The sequence below is a fragment of the Salvelinus alpinus genome, chromosome 20 (genome assembly GCF_045679555.1).
Source record: "Salvelinus alpinus chromosome 20, SLU_Salpinus.1, whole genome shotgun sequence".
In the NCBI taxonomy this organism is placed as follows: Eukaryota; Metazoa; Chordata; class Actinopteri; order Salmoniformes; family Salmonidae; genus Salvelinus; species Salvelinus alpinus.
This window is the reverse complement of record NC_092105.1, coordinates 32,114,271-32,136,778: the sequence shown is the minus strand read 5'-3', so window position 1 is coordinate 32,136,778 and position 22,508 is coordinate 32,114,271. Positions and strand designations below refer to the sequence as shown.

The window sequence follows — 22,508 nt, the reverse complement described above, 5'->3', positions numbered from 1 at the left end:
AAGTCGGAAGTTTACATACACCTTAGCCAAATACATTTAAACTCAGTTTTTCACAATTCTTGACATTTAATCCTAATAAAAATTCCGTTTTAGGTCAGTTAGGATCACCACTTTATTTTAAGAATGTGAAATGTCAGAATAATAGTTGAGAGAATGATTTATTTCAGATTTTATTTATTTCATCACATTCCCAGTGGGTGAGAAGTTTACATACACTCAATTAGTATTTGGTAGCATTGCCCTTAAATTGTTAAACTTGGGTCAAACGTTTTGGGTAGCCTTCCACAAGCTTCCCACAATAGGTTTGGTGCATTTTGGCCCATTCCTCCTGACAGAGCTGGTGTAACTGAGTCAGGTTTGTAGGCCTCCTTGCTCGTACACGCTTTTTCAATTCTGCCCACACATTTTCTATAGGATTGAGGTCAGGGCTTCGTGATGGCCACTCCAATACCTTGACTTTGTTGTCCTTAATCCATTTTGCCACAACTTTGGAAGGAGGTCATTGTCCATTTGGAAGACCCATTTGCGACCAAGCTTTAACTTCCTGACTGATGTCTTGAGATGTTGCTTCAATATATCCACATAATAATGATGCCATCTATTTTGTGTAGTGCACCAGTCCCTCCTGCAGCAAAGCACCCCCACAACATGATGCTGCCAGCCCCGTTCTTCACGGCTTGCAAGCGATTCTTCAGCTTACAAGCCTCCCCCTTTTTCCTTCAAACATAACGATGGTCATTATGGCCAAACAGTTCTATTTTTGTTTCATCAGACCAGAGGAAAGTTCTCCAAAAAGTACGATCTTTGTCCCCATGTGCAGTTGCAAACCGTAGTCTGGCTTTTTTATGGCGGTTTTGGAGCAGTGGCTTCTTCCTTGCTGAGCGGTCTTTCAGGTTATGTCAATATAGGACTCGTTTTACTGTGGATATAGATACTTTTGTACCTGTTTCCACCAGCATCTTCACAAGGTCCTTTGCTGTTGTTTTGGGATTGATTTGCACTTTTCGCACCAAAGTACGTTCATCTCTAGGAGACAGAACGCGTCTCCTTCCTGAGCGGTATGATGGCTGCGTGGTCCCATGGTGTTGATACTTGCGCACTATTGTTTGTACAAATGAACGTGGTACCTTCAGGCATTTGGAAATTGCTCCCAAGGATGAATCAGACTTGTGGAGGTCTACAATTGTTGTTCTGAGGTCTTGGCTGATTTCTTTTGATTTCCTCATGATGTCAAGCAAAGAGGCACTGAGTTTGAAGGTAGGCCTTGAAATACATCCACAGGTGCACCTCCAATTGACTCATATGATGTCAATTAGCCTATCAGAAGCTTCTAAAGCCATGACATAATTTTCTGGAATTTTCCAAGCTGTTTAAAGGCACAGTCAACTTAGTGTATGTAAACTTCTGACCCACTGGAATTGTGATACAGTGAATTGTAAGTGAAATAATCTGTCTGTAAACAATTGTTGGAAAAATTTGGAAAAGTAGATGTCCTAACCACCTTGCCAAAACTATAGTTTGTTAACAAGAAGTTTGTGGAGTGGTTGAAAAATGTGTTTTAATGACTTCAACCTAAGTGTATGTAAACTTCCGACTTCAACTGTATGTCTACCCAGCATATGTCGGAAGACATGTGTGCTGAAAGTTTTGGAAAAATAGGATACAAATTAGAATTATTTTCCCAGCCCCCAATTTGCAACACTTCTGTAGAATGACCCATTCAGCATATAGCTTCTGAACCTTCATTTAACCATAACGATTAACTATGTTGACATGGAAAACATATTGATTCTGGTTGGTATTGACATTGTACATCTGTCTCTTTGACTTTCACAGTGGCACCGCTGCCACCAGCACCCTATTAACAGGTACAGTATATTACTATTGCTAAACCAGCCAGGGGTAAATTGTACCAATGCAAAGCTATATCATCTTGTCCCCTAAAGGCACGGACACACCGGTAGCGTTTGCTGGCCGAGAGCACCTCTGAACAGAGTGCCAAACGCAATTTGCAAACCAATTCTACATGTAGGAACGGCCGAAAACGTCCCCGGTCAGACACCTAATGTCACGCCCTGACCTTAGAGAACCTTTTATTTCTCTATTTTGGTTAGGTCAGGGTGTGACTAGGGTGGGTAGTCTAGTTTTTTATTTTCTATGTTGGCTTGGTATGGTTCCCAATCAGAGGAAGCTGTCTATCGTTGTCTCTGACTGGGGATCATATTTAGGCAGCCTTTTTCCACCTGTTGTGTGTGGGATCTTGATTTTGTATTGTTGCTTTTTAGCCCTACAAAGCTGTACATTTCGTTTGTTACTCTTTCTTGTTTTGTGCCGGTTATCATAAATAAAAATGATTAACCTACCCCACGCTGCATCTTGGTCCGACCATCCTTCCAACAACGATCGTTACAGAAGATCCCACCCCCCACGGACCAAGCAGCGTGCCCAGGAGGAGCAGTGATCCTGGGCCTGGGAGGAAAGCCAGGAGTGGAGGACATCCTGGACGTGGAACGAGATTATGGCAGGAGACAGAAGCCTGCCATGGAAGCAGGCGGAGGCAGCGAAGGAGCAACAACAACGACACCGGGGTTCGCGGCCATGACAGAAGCCCGAGAGGCAGCCTAAAAAAAAATTGGGAGGGGGCACACGGGGTGGTTGGCGGAGCCAAGGTGGGAACCAGAACCAACTCCATGTACTCACCATGTGGAGTTGGTCACCGTTCAGGTTCCATGTTTTCCGGTTCTACGCACCGTGTCTCCAGTGCACCTCCAAAGCCCGGTGCGTTCTGTGCCAGCTCCCCGCACTTGTCGTGCTAAAGTAGGTATCTGTCCAGGACGGGTTGTGCCGGCTCAGCGCTCCTGGTCTCCAGTACGCCTCCACAGTCCAGTACATCCTGCGCCGGCTCTACGCACTGTGTCCCCAGTGCGCCTTCACAGCCCAGTGCGTCCTGTGCCAGCTCCTCGCACTAGCCGTGCGAAGGTGGTCATTTGTCCAGGACGCGTTGTGCCAGCTCTACACTCCAGACCTCCAGTGCGCCTCCACGGTCCAGTACATCCTGTACCGGCTCTACGCACTGTGTCTCCAGTGCGCCTTCACAGCCCAGTGCATCCTGTGCCAGCTCCCCGCACTTGCCGTGCGAAGGTGGTCATTTGTCCAGGACGCGTTGTGCCAGCTCTACGTTCCAGACCTCCAGTGCGCCTCCACGGCCCAGTACATCCTGTGCCAGCTCCACGCACCAGGCCTCCAGAGACGGTTCCCAGTCCAGAGCCTCCGGCGACGTTCCGCAGCCCGGAACCTCCAGCGATGGTTCACAATCCGGAACCTCCAGCAACGGTTCGCAGTCCGGAGCCTCCAGTGACGATCCATGGCCCGGAGCCTCCAGTGACGATCCATGCCCCGGAGCCTCCAGTGACGATCCATGGCCCGGAGCCTCCAGAGACGATCCAAGGTCCGGAGCCTCCAGCGACGGTTCCCAGTCCGGAGCCTCCAGCGACGGTTCCCAGTCCGGAGCCTCCAGCGACGGTTCCCAGTCCGGAGCCTCCAGCGGGGGTTCCCAGTCCGGAGCCTTCAGCGAGGGTTCCCAGTCCGGAGCCTCCAGCAGGGGGTTCCCAGTCCGGAGCCTTCAGCGAGGGTTCCCAGTCCGGGGCCTTCAGCGACGATCTACGGTCCGGAGTCCCCGGCAACGATCCACGGTCCGGAGCCTCCGATGACGATCCACGGTCCGGCGCTTCCGGAGTCCCCGGCGACGATCTACGGTCCGGTTCCTCCGGCGACGATCCACGGTCCGGAGTCCCCGGCGGCAATCCACGGTCCGGGTCCTCCGGTGACGATCCACGGTCCGGCGCTTCCGGCGACGATCCCCACACCAGAGGCGCCACCACAGCTGGCGGATCCGCGAGCGGAGCGGGGTCTACGTCCCGCACCGGAGCCGCCACCGAGGCTAGATGCCCACCCGGACCCTCCCCCATTGAGTCAGGTTTTGCGGCCGGAGTCCGCACCTTTGGGGGGGTACTGTCACGCCCTGACCTTAGAGAACCTTTTATTTCTCTATTTTGGTTAGGTCAGGGTGTGACTAGTGTGGGTAGTCTAGTTCTTTCTTTTCTATGTTGGCCTGGTATGGTTCCCAATCAGAGAAAGCTGTCTATCGTTGTCTCTGTTTGGGGATCATATTTAGGCAGCCTTTTTCCCACCTGTTGTGTGTGGGATCTTGATTTTGTATTGTTGCTTTTTAGCCCTACAAAGCTGTTTGTTACTCTTTCTTGTTTTGTGCCGGTTATCATAAATAATAATGATTAACCTACCCCACGCTGCATCTTGGTCCGACCATCCTTCTAACAACGATCATTACACCTAACCCGGCGGGTGGCACCTAAACACACCTCGCCGAATGAACGGCGTACAAACAGCAGATGAAAGGTGTGTGTGGTTCCTAACACCGTTACTGAGAATGATGTGTCCATCAGTCGCTGAAGAACATACCAATACATTAGGCCTGCCATTTTCCACTCAATCAAATTGAAACATCCTATGTGCGTTACAACAAGCAAATATATGAAGAGGTCCACAAAACAAGCACATAGTTATAGTTTGGGACATATTTGACATCGCACATCATCCCTTCATTTAAACCATCATCCCAAGCTTCTTATCTTTATAGTATAGTATTATAGTATTTTATGATAGCCTTCCCTGGACATGATTTGCATGGATTGGTTGGATGTGCTCCTTTGAACAGTCTCTCTCTCTATTGAAGACTCTATTCATTGTCTCTTTGAATAAATAGAGTGAAGCGGAGCTGCATTTGGCTGCTCTGTGCTCATGGAAAAAATCCTACAAAAGAAGAAAGGTGGCCGTGTCTGTGCTATCTATGAGTGTCCAAATGGCAGTTGCAGCCTATTCCCTATATAGTGCACTACGTTTGACCAGAGCCCTATGGGCCCTTGTCCAAAATAGTGCACTATATAAGAAAAAGGGTGCCATTTGGAAGGTAACCTACATATCACCTCATTCCCTGTCTGTATTATTCATAGAGCCAGTTAACAACTCAGACTGGTGAAATATTCAGTGGAAGGTAATGAATGACCTCCGCCCACTCACCGTCCAGGAACAGAACAGAGACATGCCCAGCCTTCACCTGAGCTGTAATCAGTGATGTGAAACGTTGTGCACAATGCCGATAGAAATAAAGAATAGAGATGACATGATTCCATATTCTATCAATCATACAAGCATGTCTGTTCTACACAATACAGTTGTATGTGATCGTTCTGTAACGTTACATTCTCCTGAACAGGCCTGTGCACTACTAAACAGGTAACCTTTTCACACTGACCCGTACAGTGCTGTTCTGGCTCAGATATTTTTCTTTCACATTGTCCTTTCCAGCATGGTTCAAGCGACTGTGGTGGATTCGTAACCAGACAAGCACAGCACTTGACTTGGCTTGACTCAGCTCAATAATTGTCTTAGGTCTCTCTTTATGTAGTGTTGTGTCCCTCTTGTTGTGATGTGTGTTTTTGTCCTGTATTTATATTGTATTTAAAAAAATAAATAATTAAGTAATCCCAGGCCCCCGTCCCCGTAGGAGGCCTTTTTGCCTTTTGGTAGGCCGTCATTGTAAATAAGAATTTGTTCTTAACTGACTTGCCTAGTTAAATAAAGGTTAAATAAACAAATAACAAATAAACAAATAATGAGAAAAGGGAAACACAGCACACTCTTAGAAAAAAAGTTGCTATCTAGAACCTTAAAAGGTACTTCGGCTGTACCCATAGAAGAACCCTTTCTACAGAGGGTTCTACATGGAACCTAAAAGGGTTCTACCTGGAACCAAAAAGGGTTCTCCTATGGGGACAGCCAAAGAACCTTTTGGAACCCTTGTTTCTAAGAATGTAGAGTGCATTCTCTGTGTTCTGAGTCTAAACTACACCCCCTCTACACAGCCTCTCCTCCCCATGGCCTTGTAGTTCACACACATCCCAGGGACATGTCGCCTAATTAACTCCAGACTTCCATGTTAGACCTTTGATGTTGCCAGAACGCTACTATGCTAGTCGTCTATACCCTGGTGGTGCTCTGTAGAGAGACTCTGTAGAGAGACTCTGTAGAGAGACTCTGTAGAGAGTTGTAGTAGGAGTTGATGACTGCTGAGCCCGGGATGATTCTTATTAACCCACATTTCTCTGACTGATGAGAGGGGAGAGAGGTGGAGAAATGGAGGTTATGCCTTCTTTTTTGTCTCCTGGCATCTCGCTCTTATTCAGGCTCTCCCTCTCTCTCTCTCGTTGAGTATTCTGTCTCCTCCTACTTTGAAGAGAGTTCATCTGTCTGCACCTACAGTAAGGATGGCTTGTCAGAATCCACTCACCCCTTCCCGCCACTTCTCTCTCTGTAACCTCTCCTCCCTCCCACTTTTCCCCTCCCTCCTCTCCTCTCCCCTCCACTCTCTCATATCCTTTCATTCCCTTGCCTTCCCTTGCCTTCCCTCCTCTCTCTCTCCCCATCCACCTCTTCTCCTCTCCTCCCCTCCTCTACTTTCAACTCCCCTCTGTCTACCCTCTCCTCCCCCCTCTCCTCTGCTCTAGGGCTGACAGGAGACGGACAGGTACTCATCAGGATCCCAGCATCGTATTACCCTGCCTGTACCTATATCAGCCTCCTGTGTTTGACTTTTTAATCAGCCTCTCCTGTTTACATGTGAGTCATTTAGCAGACACTCTTATCCAGAGCTACACACAGTTAACCATTATACTCAGTGTACTTAGTGTCTGTGAAGGTGTTGTGTCCTGTGTGCTCGTATTACAAACAGACATGCCAGAGGAGGCAGCCATAAACCTGTGTAATTTCAGTCCTTTCCAAGGGCAATTCGTGTTATTTCATATATAGACCTACATCAAGCTCACCATTTCATTTGTGTAAGTTCAGCTATGCAAGGCCTAAAATGAAGCAATAAGATCAGAGGAGGTGTGGTACAGTATATAACCAAGATACCACGGCTAAGGGCTGTTCATACACACGACCCAACGCGGAGTGCCTGGAAACAGCCCTTAGCCGTGGTATATTGGCCATATACCACAAAGCCCTGAGGTGCCTTATTGCTATTATAAACTGGTTACCAACGTAATTAGAGTATCAAGGTAAGACCCAGATGCAGACCTTGTCGAAGTAACAATGTTTATTACAGCAACAGGGGCAAAGGTACAGGACTGCAGGCAGGGTCAGGTTAGGCAGAGGTCGGTAATCCAGAGGTGGGGCAAAGGTACAGGATGGCAGGCAGGGTCAGGGTCAGGGGCAGGCAGAGTGGTCAGGCGGGTGGGTACAGGGTCAGGACAGGTAAGGGTCAAAAACCAGGAGGACGAGAAAAGAGAGACTGGGGAAAGCAGGAGCTGAGATACAAAAACGCTGGTTGGCTTGACAAACAAGACAAACTGGCAACAGACAAACAGAGAACACAGGTATAAATACATAGGGGATAATGGGGAAGATGGGCGACACCTGGAGGGGGGTGGAGACAATCACAAAGACAGGTGAAACAGATCAGGGTGTGACATAGAGCAGTAAATATAAATGTTTTGCCGTACCCGTAATATACCACGGCTGTCAGCCAATCAGTTTATAATGTGTTTAAATGATTAGATTCCATCAGTAACTATTAAGTGCATGTGGTTTGTTTTAGTGAAATTATCTGGAGATTGATTCCCTCGATGAGACCAGTATTCCATTGAAGGGTCATGTGAATGAATGGTTACATAAGATATTGGCGATAAGCATCTCTAGTCGATCAATAAACCCTTGGTATCCAAGGCTTCCAGCCTATCGGATTGCTACATGACCAGATCAGATGCAATCTCTGGGATTAATAGTCACTGCTGGATCCTTTCCCCCAGCCCGCAAGACAGACAGTTTGTAGAATCTAATGCCAACATGGCCACTCTGTTTTGCTCTGTTAACTAAGGCAGGTAGCCTAGCGGTTAACAGTGCTGTAACCAAAAGGTTGCTGGTTCGGATCCCAGAGCCGACTAGGTGAAAAGTCTGTCAATGTGCCCTTGAGCAATGCACTTAACCCTAATTTCTCCTGTAATTTGCTCTGGATTAGAGTGTCTGCTAAAATGTAAATGCATGTGTTTTTACGAAGAGTGGTATTCCACCCTGCTTTTGTAGTATTAGAGCTTTATTCAGACAGTATGGAAATAGAGGCAGGAGACAGACCAGGCAGAAAATGTGGAAAGTAAGGATTGAACACAGGACTATATCGAGCATCTAATAATGTGCTTACTGCCAGGAGTGTTCCCACTTGACCAGACATGCTCTCTAAATCAGAGCTTGTCTGACTGACTGCCAGTCTGCCACATACCAGCAGATCAGATCCATCATCATAGGGAACCTGGTCTGAGTGAGTTAATTCCTAGTGGAGCAAAGGGCCTCAACATTGCATCTCCAGTGATCCTTGTTCTGGCCTTTTTTTAAACTTCAGTCCTGGCCTGGGTATATTACTAGCCTAACTTACTGAAGGACACTGCTGTTACTGATGCTCCAGTGACCTAGTAATGTTACTGCACCTGTGTAATGGCAACTTCACCATACGTCTGTCTCGGCTTATTGTAAAGCACAACATGAAAAGCCCCTATATGGTATAGCTGACACACCAGTGGATGGGCCTAGATCCCGTGTCAAACTCGTTCCACGGAGGGCCAAGTGTCTGCGGATTTTCGCTTCACCCTTGTACTTAATTGATGAATTAAGGTCACTAATTAGTAAAGAACTCCCCTCACCTGCTTGTCTAGGTCTTAGGTGAAAGCAAAACCCAGAAACGCGCTGACACTCCCCTGGCCTAGATGATACTTGTATTTGTACTGTTATCTAATGCCCAATATATTGCATTCACTGACCGTAGGACAATATGGATAAGAGATTTTGTTGAATTAACAAATGCATGTCTAACAGTTCAAACATGTCTCATAGTCCAGCTACCTCTCAACCTTTTAACCATCCACATAGCCGTCCTACTTTCTAACTCTTGTCTTGACCATAACTTTGTTGTCAGAGGTCAATGTTATTATGGCAGCAGTGACACATGACACAGTCGTTGAGAATAGCATGGTGGTGGAAGAACCAAGACATTTTCCTGTGTGTGGATACTGTCTAGTGAATAGTCACTTCGTCTTAGTGCAGAGTGACTGAGGCTGAGCCTTCAAATCTCCAACTGGCCAGGTTTTGTCCGTGTTTTCAGGCTCAATGCCACCTAATGACACAGGCTGTTGTATACTGTACAGGGCTTGGCTTGCACACACACCACCACAGATCCCACCCAAGTTTGGTACTGAGAAGTCAGTGAAGGGAACACTGAACACATCACCACACTTCACGTCACACCAGTTCACACTTCATCAGTAGTACCATCCCATGGTGTCCCAGAGTGAGGGACGGCCATTCCCTGCTCTCCAGCTGGTTTTGCTGGTGCTCCCTGTCACTCACACAGCACTCACACAGTATGGAGGATTAGCCTAAAACACCTGCTGGGCCATCATAGTGGTCCATGATGTTTAGACAGACACTTACCACCCGCAGAGTATACACATGCACATGTGCGAGCACACAAACACACACACACACACACACACACACACACACACACACACACACACACACACACACACACACACACACACACACACACACACACACACACACGCTCGTACAACAGCACATACAAAGACAGGCATTTTCCGACACACACACACACACACACACACACACACACACACACACACACACACACACACACACACACACACGCTCGTACAACAGCACATACAAAATCAGGCATTTTCCGACACAGACACAGACACACACACACACACACACACAGACACAGACACAGACACAAACACACACACACACACAGACACACACACACACACACACACACACACACACACACACACACACACACACACACACACACACACACACACACACACACACACACACACACACACACACACACACACACACACACACACACACACACACACACACACACACACACACAGACACACACACACAGAGAGAGAGAGACAGTCCCTGGGCCTTTATTTCTGCCAAAGTGGTTTTCTCCTTCTTGGTTGTCCTCCAGGGCAGGGAGATGATTTGAGACAGACAGACCCAGCAGACAGATTTCCTTTCTCCCTGGATAGGAACGGCTGGAGGAGGTGTCACAACTAACTGGCATGTTATTATCACATAATTATAGACTGTGTAAGAGTGCTCAGTGGTTAATGCTCAATGGGACAAACACACAGACAAACACACACACACACACACACACACACACACACACACACACACACACACACACACACACACACACACACACACACACACACACACACACACACACACACACACACACACACACACACACACACGAAAAGTAATTAATACACTATAGTCAACTCAGTGGGGCACTGGTAACTGACAGTGATGTCCCACATGACATATTGGATAAAAATGACTCCGACACCTGTCCAAACAGACTATACACACACACAGCTGCAATGTGTGTCAGATCAGGATATTGTTGTGGTAAGCAGGATGTGAAGTGAGCAGTACCACTGTGGTTTTAAAGATAGATGAAAGAAGCTACTGGGCTGCAGCTCCTCTGTGTGTGTGTGTGTGTGTGTGTGTGTGTGTGTGTGTGTGTGTGTGTGTGTGTGTGTGTGTGTGTGTGTGTGTGTGTGTGTGTGTGTGTGTGTGTGTGTGTGTGTGTGTGTGTGTGTGTGTGTGTGTGTGTGTGTGTGTGTGTGTGTGTGTGTGTGTGTGTGTGTGTGTGTGTGTGTGTCAGCTCCTCTGATGCTGCTGCTGCTGCCTCACGTTCTACGTTCTAGGCACTTGGCTTGTCAAACCTCAGGCTTTTGCTACTCCATTCTCCACCTTCCCCGCTACCTACCAAGGGGGTTGTCACAAATGGAAAGTGGCAGGCTTCTAAAAAAAGTAACGTGTGCCGTCAGTGACTGTGCTGCTTTTAGACTCTGTCTCTCCCAGGTAGCTATGATGACTGAGGATGCAGAGATGTGTGTGTCGAGGATGGGATAGGGTCCTTTGGAATGGAAGACATAGGAATATATTCTAGAGGCTTGAAGCAAGTTTAGAACTAGGTAAGAATGTGCTTCTGTGATATTTTCTGCCTTCTATTTCTGTGGAAATAGTTGTGTGATCCTTTCAGTTCTTTAGAGTTGTCTGTAGTTTGACATGAGATGTGTAGTTTGACATAAGATGTGTGGTTTTGACTGTCCTGGTTAGTCTTGTATTTGTGCAGTTTTATCATGGTGGAAAATGTTGTGTAATGTTGTCATTCAGCTTTGAAGCCCAGTAGTTGAATTGCATGATACAGTGATTAGAGTTGGATGTGTGAACATCAGTGTGTGTGTTTCCCTGAACTAGTAATAAAACTCTAATGATGTTACTCACTTACGGCTAATTCAGTTCGGCTTTTTTTACACTATCAAATACTTCTAGAAGTATCTCTCTGTCTCTGTCTCTGTCTCTGTCTCTGTCTCTGTCTCTGTCTCTGTCTCTGTCTCTCTCTCTCTCTCTCTCTCTCTCTCTCTCTCTCTCTCTCTCTCTCTCTCTCTCTCTCTCTCTCTCTCTCTCTCTCTGTCTCTCTCTCTCTCTCTCTCTCTCTCTCTCTCTCTCTCTCTCTCTCTCTCTCTCTCTCTCTCTCTCTCTATCTCTACCCCCCACCCCCTTGGGCTGAGAATTGCCAGGGACCTCACGGGGTATGATTTTATCATGATACTTAGGTGCCGATACAATATTTATTGTGATTCTCACGATTCTATATGTATTGTAGAAAACAAATTGGCTTCCTATCGAAAAAGAAGATGGAGAACAAGTTATGAAGGAAAAATACTGTAGTTTTGGTTCAGGTACAGCCAACTAGCGCAAAAATAAGACTGTGATATTGTCAAAATTATACGATACGATATATAATCAAAAATAATATCCCAATATGTAACTATACATTTTTTCCCCCATCACTACCTCATAGAAGACAGAAATACTAGTTTCAGCTGTTTCTGCTGGTTTGTTTATTTGACTCTATTGAATCCACTTATTGATGGAATTGTATCTCTCTCTTCTTGCTCCAGGCCAGGACTGTCTGGGTATCTGGATGCTGTCATCTCTAGACTAGACACACTGTTGTTCTTCACTGAAGACAGACTGTGAAGAAACCAAAGAGGCTGTGTGTTTGGGATGGAGCCAATGACCAGGAGGCTAAACTGAAGGAGAACAAGGCCACCGAGATTTGATTCAAATGGGGTAAGTTTAGACTGCTACTGGGCTTAACGGGTGGTGATCAGAGGATTGGGTTACCAACATGATAGATCACTGGAATATGATGCTTGAGGTTGTTGTGTAACCTCCTGAGAGCTAGACACACACACTGACTCATCTAGGTGATCACACACACACACACACACACACACACACACACACACACACACACACACACACACACACACACACACACACACACACACACACACACACACACACACACACACACACACTTCAACCATCACTGAAAGGAAGTCACCTTCCAGAAAAAACAAAACTTTCCCATATCATTTACGGACTAGCTCCTCTCCTCTCTCTTATTAACTGGGGCCCTCTTCTCCTCACAGAGGATCGGTATGACTGATTTACTATGGAGCCAGAGGAGATGAAATACACCATGGTTAGTGGCAGTGACAGTAGGAGCAGAGAGAGCAGGGAAAGTCGAGGCCCTAATAAAGCCTGCCTCACTGTGTGCCTTTAGATTAGCTGTAATTCAATCAGAAAGGGAGAGAAGCTTCAGAGACATTGGTTCTCACACACACGTACGCCACACATGTACACACACGCACACACACACACACACAACACACACCTCGCACGTGCTTATCAGACATGCTCTTAATGCAAATTAAGTCTGTATATTCACATCAGTATTTTTTCTAAGAAAAGCGAGAGATACACACATGCGAGTACACAACCCGGGGCAAAAGGGCTTTCACAAGAATGATTGACAACGACAACCTCCAGCGCTGAAAGGATCCACTTGCCTGCGTACATTTAGATGCAGAGATAAATACCAGAGCCTTTGTCAAGGCACGCAGCTCATTCAATCCAGCCTAACAGAGTTTTAAATTAAACCTGAATATCGTTCTTTTACCTCCAGCATGTTAAGAATATTAATATACTTATTATCTACCATCAAACTAAGCTATTGTTTTTCTCTAGCGCCATAGAGCCAGCTGGTAAGAGAGGAGGGGTGCATTGGTAAATAAACCTCATCTTATTGCATTCATCTATGCATCAGGGAGAGATGAGGGATGATGATTCTGCCTAACGCAGCCCTGTTTTATAACTAAGTGCTGTCTGTCTTTTGACCCTAATTCGTGCTGAAGATTACAGAGAGGTAGCTAGCTATATGTATGGCCCTGTCCTGGCCCCCAGCCATGCAATTTGTACTAATTACAGCGATAGAGAGAGGAGTTAGTCCACTACGCAGCACTATTGCTCTCTCTCTCTCTCTCTCTCTCTCTCTCTCTCTCTCTCTCTCTCTCTCTCTCTCTCTCTCTCTCTCTCTCTCTGTCTCTCTCTGTCTCTGTCTCTGTCTCTGTCTCTGTCTCTGTCTCTGTCTCTCTCCCTCTCCCTCTCCCTCTCCCTCTCCCTCTCCCTCTCCCTCTCCCTCTCCCTCTCTCTCTCTCTCTCTCTCTCTCTCTCTCTCTCTCTCTCTCTCTCTCTCTCTCTCTCTCTCTCTCTCTCTGTCTCTCTGTCTCTCTGTCTCTCTGTCTCTCTGTCTCTCTGTCTCTCTGTCTCTGTCTCTGTCTCTGTCTCTGTCTCTGTCTCTTCTTCTCTTTCTCTCTTCTCCTAATCCACTGCTCCTCTCTGATTAGTAGAATGAGTGCCGAAGGCTAACTGCAAAGTGGCAGTCTTTATTACTGTCCATTCAGCTTCATGTCTTATTTTCCTCCTCTCGTTTTTCATCACGGCCCAAGCGGATAGAGAGAGAGTGAAATAAATCCCTTCTTTTATTCATTGCTGCGGAGCGATACCATTAAAAAAAATATGTATGTGATTGTTCAAGTTAAGGGAAGAAACCACGCATCAGGGACAATGAACTTGTTTGGAGGAGGGGACAGTGGTTATCCACATGGCCAAAACCACAGCATCAATATCAGTGTTGTAGTACTCGAGTCCTGTCTCCAGACCACAGATTGAGTGTCTCTGTGTCAGATAACTTTTTTCGGTCTCGGACAATGAGGACTCATAATTTCTTCCTTAGACCAGCTGAGACCAGCGGTCTAATAATAATAATAAGACCATAATTATCAGCTCCCATTCAGTAAGAGCATAAGAATTTCCTTGATTCGCTGGTAGGGAAGAGTGGGGGAAATTGTTTGAAAGTTGAACGCTCACTATTAGTAAGGGGAGACATATTTGTTGTAACATAATTAGTATTGTTTTCTAGTATAGACCTGTTTGGGTTAGGGATCATTAGTAGAGTGGCTCTCTATTTCCCTCAGCATTCTGACTGTCTAAAGAATCCATATGTTGTTCTGAAATATCAACACAGAAACACTGGACATTTTGAACTTTTTAAACTAATTTTGAACTAATTATGGTGGCGATTTGACACAATTACAATCATGGTCTTGAATTGGACTTGCATTTTTCTGGTCTCGGTCTTAGTCTTCGTCTTGACTAAGTCTCACTCCCTCCCGGTTGGTCTTGACTCAGTCTCACCCCCTCCCGGTCTTGGTCTTGACTCAGTCTCACCCCCTCCCGGTCTTGGTCTTGGTCTTGACTCGGTCTCACCCCCCTGCCGGTCTAGGTCTTGACTCGGTCTCACCCCCTCCCGGTCTTGGTCTTGGTCTTGGTCTTGACTCGGTCTCACCCCCCTCCCGGTCTTGGTCTTGGTCTTGGTCTTGACTCGGACTCGATTTGCTCCTGTCTTGGTCTTGAATCGGTCTCCCTATAGGTGGTCTCGAACACAACAATGATCAACATTTCACAGAAGCTCAACCATCACGCTAAGGTCAAAATGTTTTTGAAAATAATTTTTATCTCATTCATAACATTTGCTGTATGTACAGTATGGAATGTATTTGCTATTTCAAGGATTATCTCAACAACCCTCAGTGTCTGTCCTTCAAATGAAATTCCTGAAATGTGTTAGTACAGCTCATGTATAGATGCACTGTGGCAGTGTGTGTATGCGTGTGTGTGTGTGTGTGTGTGTGTGTGTGTGTGTGTGTGTGTGTGTGTGTGTGTGTGTGTGTGTGTGTGTGTGTGTGTGTGTGTGTGTGTGTGTGTGTGTGTGTGTGTGTGTGTGTGCATGCGTATGTATGTGCGTGCATGCATCTCCCAGCTCATTCCCCTGTGTCTCCTCTCTGTCCTTTAGGGCCAGTTTCCCAGAGCCTCTCTCTGCAGTATGGTGGCTCATACTGCAGCCATGCCGGACGTGAAGGCCCCTCCGCCATGTGATTACCCCTCCGCGGGCTGCTCCCCCGGCCACGGCCCTGCGGGCTACACCTGCACCGCTGGTCTCACCATGGACCTGGAGCCCTGCCTCAGCCTCACCGACCTGCCCCTTCCCCAACCCCTTTCTGGCTTCAGAGGCCACAGCGTACCCCCCTACCCTCCTTACCCAGGCCAGTGCCCCGTCATGCCCCGGTGTAACAGCAGTGCCCTGTTGACTAATCTTGGCCTCCGTTACTGCTCCACCAACAGTGTGCAGCACCCACCCAGGGGGCCTGACTCTAGGCTGGGGTTAGGGTCAGGGTTAGGCCTGGAGCCGGACCACGCAGGGCCCTGTGTGAACATTAACCCAGACAGCGGGACTAGACTCTATCGCAGCATGGAGAACCTGAACTGGAGTAATTCTGTGTCTGAACCAGGCCTCTACTCATCCCCCTATAGCGCACCCCACAGGGGCAGCATGGACAGTGAGTTCATCTTCCGCTGCACTGCCACCAGCCACTGGTACGATGGGCCCCCGGTGGGGACAGGGCCCCAGGGCTACAGTCCTGAGACCCTTGCCTTCTACCCCAATGCTCGTCTGGGGGGTCTGGGGAGGAAGGAGCTGCCCCTCTTCCCCCAGTGGCTGTTCCCCGGCGTGGATGACTGGGGGGTGAACGCTACCACCACCGCCAGGAAGGGGTTAAGGGAGAAGCTCCGCCTCCAGAGTGCCCGGGCAGCGGCAGAACCCCTAAAGCCTCTTCGACCGCAGATAACCCCAAGCAGTACCCCTCCCATCCTGGGGGGGTGCTCAGAGAGGGACTCATCGTCCTACCAGGGGTACGTTGGGAAACCCCTGTGTGTCCGGCGCATCACCAGCCCTGAGGAAATCAAGAAAGAGGTTCTGAGACGCCTGCAGCTCCGCCGGCAGAACAGCACCCCAAACCTGACCCTCCACGCCTCCCCTGAGACCCCTCAGACCCCGGACATGACCAAGTCCTACACCACCGAGTCCATCTCTGTCACTGGGAGTTGTGCAGAGATAATAGCCGAACGCAAGAAACCCCCCATGGGCCGCCTGCACATCCCCACCTTTGAGGAGTTTAAGAGGATGAGGCAGAGAGAGGGAGAGGGTGGACAGACAGAGAGCCAGGGTAATGTCACTACAGTAACAGCTTCAATAGACCAACAGCCAGAGCCTGGTACTGGCAGTCAGACCCCAGGGACGGGCAGAGACTGTAAGACTCAGACAGCTCTATTGGGATGGAGATACTCTCAGTCTCCCACTGTGGGACTGAAGGAGGAGGAGAGGGAGAGCAGTGAGAGGATAGGCAGTGGAGAGATGGAAGAGATGGGGAGTGGGGAGGGGACAAGCAGTGGAGAGGCCAGGCAGAGTGACAGCTCCCCTGGGGCTCCCCCACCACCAGCCTGTCATCCAGACTTAAGAGTAGAGGAGAGGGTGATGGTGGTTGCGCCAGCTCCCACAGCCAGTGCTATCAACTCAGCCACTCCCATCTTTACCGGACACACTCCCCAGCCAACAACCAGCATTCAGACCACAGTCTCTACCATGGCTATATGTACCGGCCCTACTCCTCGCTCTCCCCTCCAGCCCTCCAGTCAGACGCAGGGGGAGGGGACCATGGACCATACCCAGGCCCAAGTCAGTAGGCCCAGTGTGGAGCTCAGTGTGCCGGGGGCCTCCTCAGTCCCCTTCCCTCCTCCACGCAGGGAGAGTGCAGAGGGCCCCTCCAGCTGCTGCCCAGCCCTGCTCCTGGACAGGACTGACCTCTCCAGCTACGGAGCCAAGATTTACAAGATGAAGGAAGGGTTTATCGGATCAGCCCTGGACCTCATCAAGAAGAGGTTAGTAAGAAGGTGGAGTTAGGGGTAGTTGTCATGATCAATACGATCATCAATGGGCTTCAGTATTGCACAATATTGTACAGTAATGAGCTGTTTATCTATCTCAGTTTGACTCGTTATCTTGCCCTACTAAGCTATATGCATACTCAGATGAAAGGTACAATTCTAAATGAAATGCAATATTGGACCTTAGCCATGTAAAGAAATCATTAACTAGAAAATCCATTTATTTAGTAGTTTGTCAATCTGTATAGTCTTTATTTAAGATAAACACACTTTTGACAAAAAGCTTGTTTTGAAATCTTGTAGTTCTTTGATGGCTAAATTGAATCTCATGGGTCCCAACAAACATGACCCCATTGGCCCATGTAGGGGCAAGGTGGGCACGGGTTAGCCCACAACAAGCCCACATCAGAGCCCAACACGGGCTAGCCCACACCAAGCCCACACCAGCCCGACATGGGGTAGCCCACAACAAGCCCAAAACAGTCTAGCCCACACCAGCCCAACACGGGCCAGCCCACACCAAGTCCAACACAGGCTAGCCTACTCCAGCCAAACACAGGCTAGCCTACTCCAGCCAAACACTGGCTAGCCTACTCCAGCCAAACACAGGCTAGCCTACTCCAGCCAAACACAGGCTAGCCCACACCAGCCCAACACAGGCTAGCCCACCCCATCCCAACAGGGGCTAGCTCACACCAAGCCCAGCTAGAGGCGGGGGCTCATTAGAATATTTGGGAGCGTGGTTTGCACACAGTTCTTTTTGTGAAACCGTTACTGAGTTTGCTCTAACTGTTTAAGTGTTCTGTTGTGTGATGCCCAATTTTTCTTTATCTTGTACACTGCCAATGAAGTCTTTAAAAATACTTAAATAAGTGCATGTGATATGTGAGAAACTGAACATTTTCTCTTGTAAAAAATATACTGAACAGAAATATTAATGCAACATGCAACAATTTCAATGATTTTACTGAGTTACAGTTCGTATAAGGAAATCAGTCAATTTAAATATATTCATTAGGCCCTAATCTATGGATTTCACATGATTGGGCAGAGGTGCAGCCATGGGTGGGCCTGGGAGGGCATAAGCCCACCCACTGGGAAGCCAGGCCCAGTCAATCAGAATGAGTTTTCCCCACAAAAAAGCATTATTACAGACAGAAAGAATCCTCAGTATCATCAGCTGTCCGGGTGGCTGGTCTCAGACAATCCCACAGGTGAAGAAGCCAGATGTGGAGGTCCTGGGCTGGCGTGGTTACACGTGGTCAGCGGTTATGAGGCCAGTTGGACGTACAGCCAAATTCTCTAGAACGATGTTGGAGGCGGCTTATGGTAGAGAAATTAACAATAAATGATCTGCCAACAGCTATGGTGGACATTCCTGCAGTCAGCATGCCAATTGCACGCTCCCTCAAAACTTGAGACATCTGTGGCATTGTGTTGTGTCACCAAACTGCACATTTTACAGTGGCCTTTTATTGTCCCCAGCACAAGGTGCATCTGTGTAATGATCATGCTGTTTAATCAGCTTCCTGATATGCCACACGTGTCAGGTGGATGGATTATCTTGGCAAAGGATAAATGCTCACTGACAGGGATGTAAACAAATTTGTGCACAAAATTGGAGAGAAATAAGCTTGTTATGCATATGGAAATTTCTGGGATCTTTTATTTCAGCTCATGAAACATGGGACCAACACTTTACATGTTGCGTTTATATTTTTGTTCAGTATACATGTATGATAGTAACAACTTTGTTGTCTTTCTGATACAATCTATCATGTTCCCTTAATACCTTTAAGGCTTGAAAATAATGCAATTTATGCATTGAATTTTTGAACATCTTGGCATAGTTCTGTTATAATCTCCACCCGGCACAGCCAGAAGAGGACTGGCCACCCCTCATAGCCTGGTTCCTCTCTAGGTTTCTTCCTAGGTTTTGGCCTTTCTAGGGAGTTTTTCCTAGCCACCGTGCTTCTACACCTGCATTACTAGCTGTTTGGGGTTTTAGGCTGGGTGTCTGTACAGCACTTCGAGATATTAGCTGATGTACGAAGGGCTATATAAAATAAAATTGATTGATTGATTGATTGATTGAATTAAACTGTAATAAATGTATTAAATTAATTCCTATTAAATAGAAAAAGCGCATCGTCCCAATGTGGACAGCCGACATGGGGCCAATATTTTGGCGCGCATTGGGCTCACATCGTGCAAATGTGGGCATGTTTGCTGGGAAAAGATGGGCATATTTCAGACAAAGTGAGTGCTGCCTTCACCAGATATGGGCTGGCCACACTGGGCAAATGCCTTGGGGGCCAACGTGGAGCCAATGAGCAAAGGCTCATTGGCCCAATGTTGGCAGCCTACATAGGGCCAATATTTTAGCCCGCATTGGGCCCACATCATGCTGGGGTGTGCTGTAGTGTTTTTCTGCAGGGGCGACAATAGTGTTAGTGTTGGTATTTATTAATCACAGTTGTTGAATCAGACAGGTTTGGCTACCAGAGGAGACTGTTGTGGCTGTGCCAGGGTCTCCCATTTCCAGTCTGACACATCATCTCCATAGCAGACCTACCTGGGTTCAAATAGGATCTGTAATCTTTCACATACTTTAAGGGTTTGTCTTCAGGCAGATGGATAGGGTATGAACTTTTGGGACTATTCTATTGTTTCCATTGCGCTAGGGTATTTCCAACAAGGACGGCTAAATACCGTTTGAACCCAGGTCTGATCCATATACTCACAGGACAGCCAACTGATTGGCATCTGGTTTGGCACACTGTTTTTCACACCCTGATCTGTTTCACCTGTCGTTGTGCTTGTCTCCACCCCCTTCCAGGTGTCGCCCATCTTCCCCATTATCCCCTGGGTACTTATACCTGTGTTCTCGGTTTGTCTGTTGCCAGTTCGTCTTGTTTGTCAAGTCAACCAGTGGTTTGTTTCTCAGCTCCTGCTTTTCCCCAGTCTCTCTTTTCTTGCCCTCCTGGTTTTGACCATTGCCTGTCCTGACTCTGAGCCAGCCTGCCTGACCACTCTGCCTGCCCCTGACCCTGAGCCTTCCTGCCGTCTGGGGCCTTTGTCCCTACTCTGGATTACTGACCCCTGCCTGCCTGCCCTGCCTCACTTTGGTCTTACCGGAAACGTGATACTGCTTGCTAAACAGATGAAGACTTCAGTCTGGTGTGGTTTGGCAAATCAAGGAGAGACATAAAGCCTGCTTTGGCATTGTTCATAGGCTTACAACCTGGCATCACCCAGGCCAGTACACAACATTAGACTCAGACAGGCACATGTAGCCTCAGACATGGTATAGACTTTCCCTGAGACATGGCTGTAGACTCCTATGGTATCTAACAGCCATACCCAGTGAACATTACTGGTTGAAAACACCTAATTTCATTGGCAAAAATTGTTTAAATTACATTTTCGACCAGTTTTGCTCACTGGGATAGGATTCTACAACCATGTCTCAGGACAAGATGCAGTGGACTAGAGAAGAGTTATAGGACTGTACGTGTCAGTGCTGACCATGAGAGAAATGGATAGCCTTGTATTCTTCTCTCTCTCATGTCATAAATGGCTGTCTCCCTGACAGTCAAAGTCAGGGTTCTCCTCTGTGCTTGTTCCCACCCATAGATATCACTGTGTCCCTCACCTCTCTCAGAGAGTACTATAGAGGTGATGATGGATGATACAGACTGCGGACTGAACTGCATGATACCACAGAAGATATATTATATAGGTGGTGTGTTCACCAGAAAGGAAAGCTATGTGACGTACTGTACATTCAAATATTACACTCCTCACACATGTTGGACATGGGACCAGAGGACAAGGAACCTAGGGAGGTTTAATAGTTTTTCATCCCCATGCTTAGGAATTGCTAGAATTTACGAGGTAGCTTTTACCAAGTGTATTAATACATGTATGTAGGACATTTTACTAATATACAGTATGTTCATATTCTAACACAAAATGTATTCTTAATGGGTTTTAATATGACCTCCGTTACATAGCCGTGAATATTGTAATAGTATAAAATTGGTAATTCAAAATGAATCATTTTCTATTGTTATGCATGCACCCCAAGGGTCTAGTTTTAACGACTCTGTTTCTCTCAGCTCCATTAAACAAGTCTTGTGTTCGCACTCGTCTGTGTCCCATACAGACTTACGATCGCGATGGCTATCGAACTGTGGCTAGTCTGATGGGTTTTTCACCAGGCAATTACAATACTGGAGTTTACACCTGATGGGATGGTGGAGCAGGAATCTATTAACGGTGGGAAGTTCTAAAACAGTGCTCTTGGGTGTGCTTAGTGTGCATTAAGATGTGGTTGCTCTCGCTCTCTCCTCATGACAAATACACAGGTTAGGTTTTAGTGTGTTGTTTTTTGCCTAACATGGCCTTTAATATATAAAGACATTAACAGAGAGATTACAGAGTCACCATCCATGTTTAGAATATACAGTATGGATTCCTTATGAACAAACATGATATGGCTGGAGTGACTATATACTAATTTCAATATCACAGTGTACCGCAGGCAGAGAGAGGTGATATATCATACACAGTCCATGAGCTAATAAATTATGTTTCATGTTATTACCCCACATGAATCATCTACAGGCTGACAGGTAATATTTGGAAGGAAAGGTTTTAATGAAAGTTATTCCAGCTGGAAGGAAGGATATGCACCAGCCTCTGGTTTTATTGCCTCTTTCTGGCAATATCCCTACATCAGGGTTCCCTAATAGGCGGCCCGCATGCCAAATTCAGCCCGCAGGTGATTTTATTGGGTACACAAAAGACTGTAAAATCACCAGGAAATCATCTCAAGAGTGATTTTAATTTAGGAATCTATTCTCACAAATTTTCACACAAACAGAGTGGCATATGTGACCATATTCCAATGTAATCAAGGTTTGAAATTTCAAATACTATATCTGTTTGGGATTCTTGAGGTCAGTTTGCACTGTACAAATTATTTGTAACTATGTTGAATGTAATTGGGGACCCCTGCCCTACATAGTGCACTACTTTTGACCAGAGCCATATAGGAATAATGTTCTATATAGGGAATAGGGTGCCATTTGGGACACATCCCTAATTATTCATTTTATGCCCAT

At 46.9% G+C, this 22,508-nt stretch overlaps 1 protein-coding gene across 2 annotated transcripts in view; it reads left to right on the top strand.

Moving 5' to 3' along the window:
* LOC139546667 (uncharacterized) overlaps positions 1–22,508 on the top strand; it is an 84,363-nt gene that overhangs the window by 35,814 nt on the left and 26,041 nt on the right. For both annotated transcript variants that reach the window (XM_071355317.1, XM_071355316.1), the window contains exons 2-3: positions 12,150–12,321; positions 15,452–17,373. In XM_071355317.1, coding sequence (XP_071211418.1) covers positions 15,482–17,373 — 1,892 coding nt within the window. In that variant the 5' untranslated portion in view covers positions 12,150–12,321; positions 15,452–15,481. The remainder of the gene's footprint in view (positions 1–12,149; positions 12,322–15,451; positions 17,374–22,508) is intronic.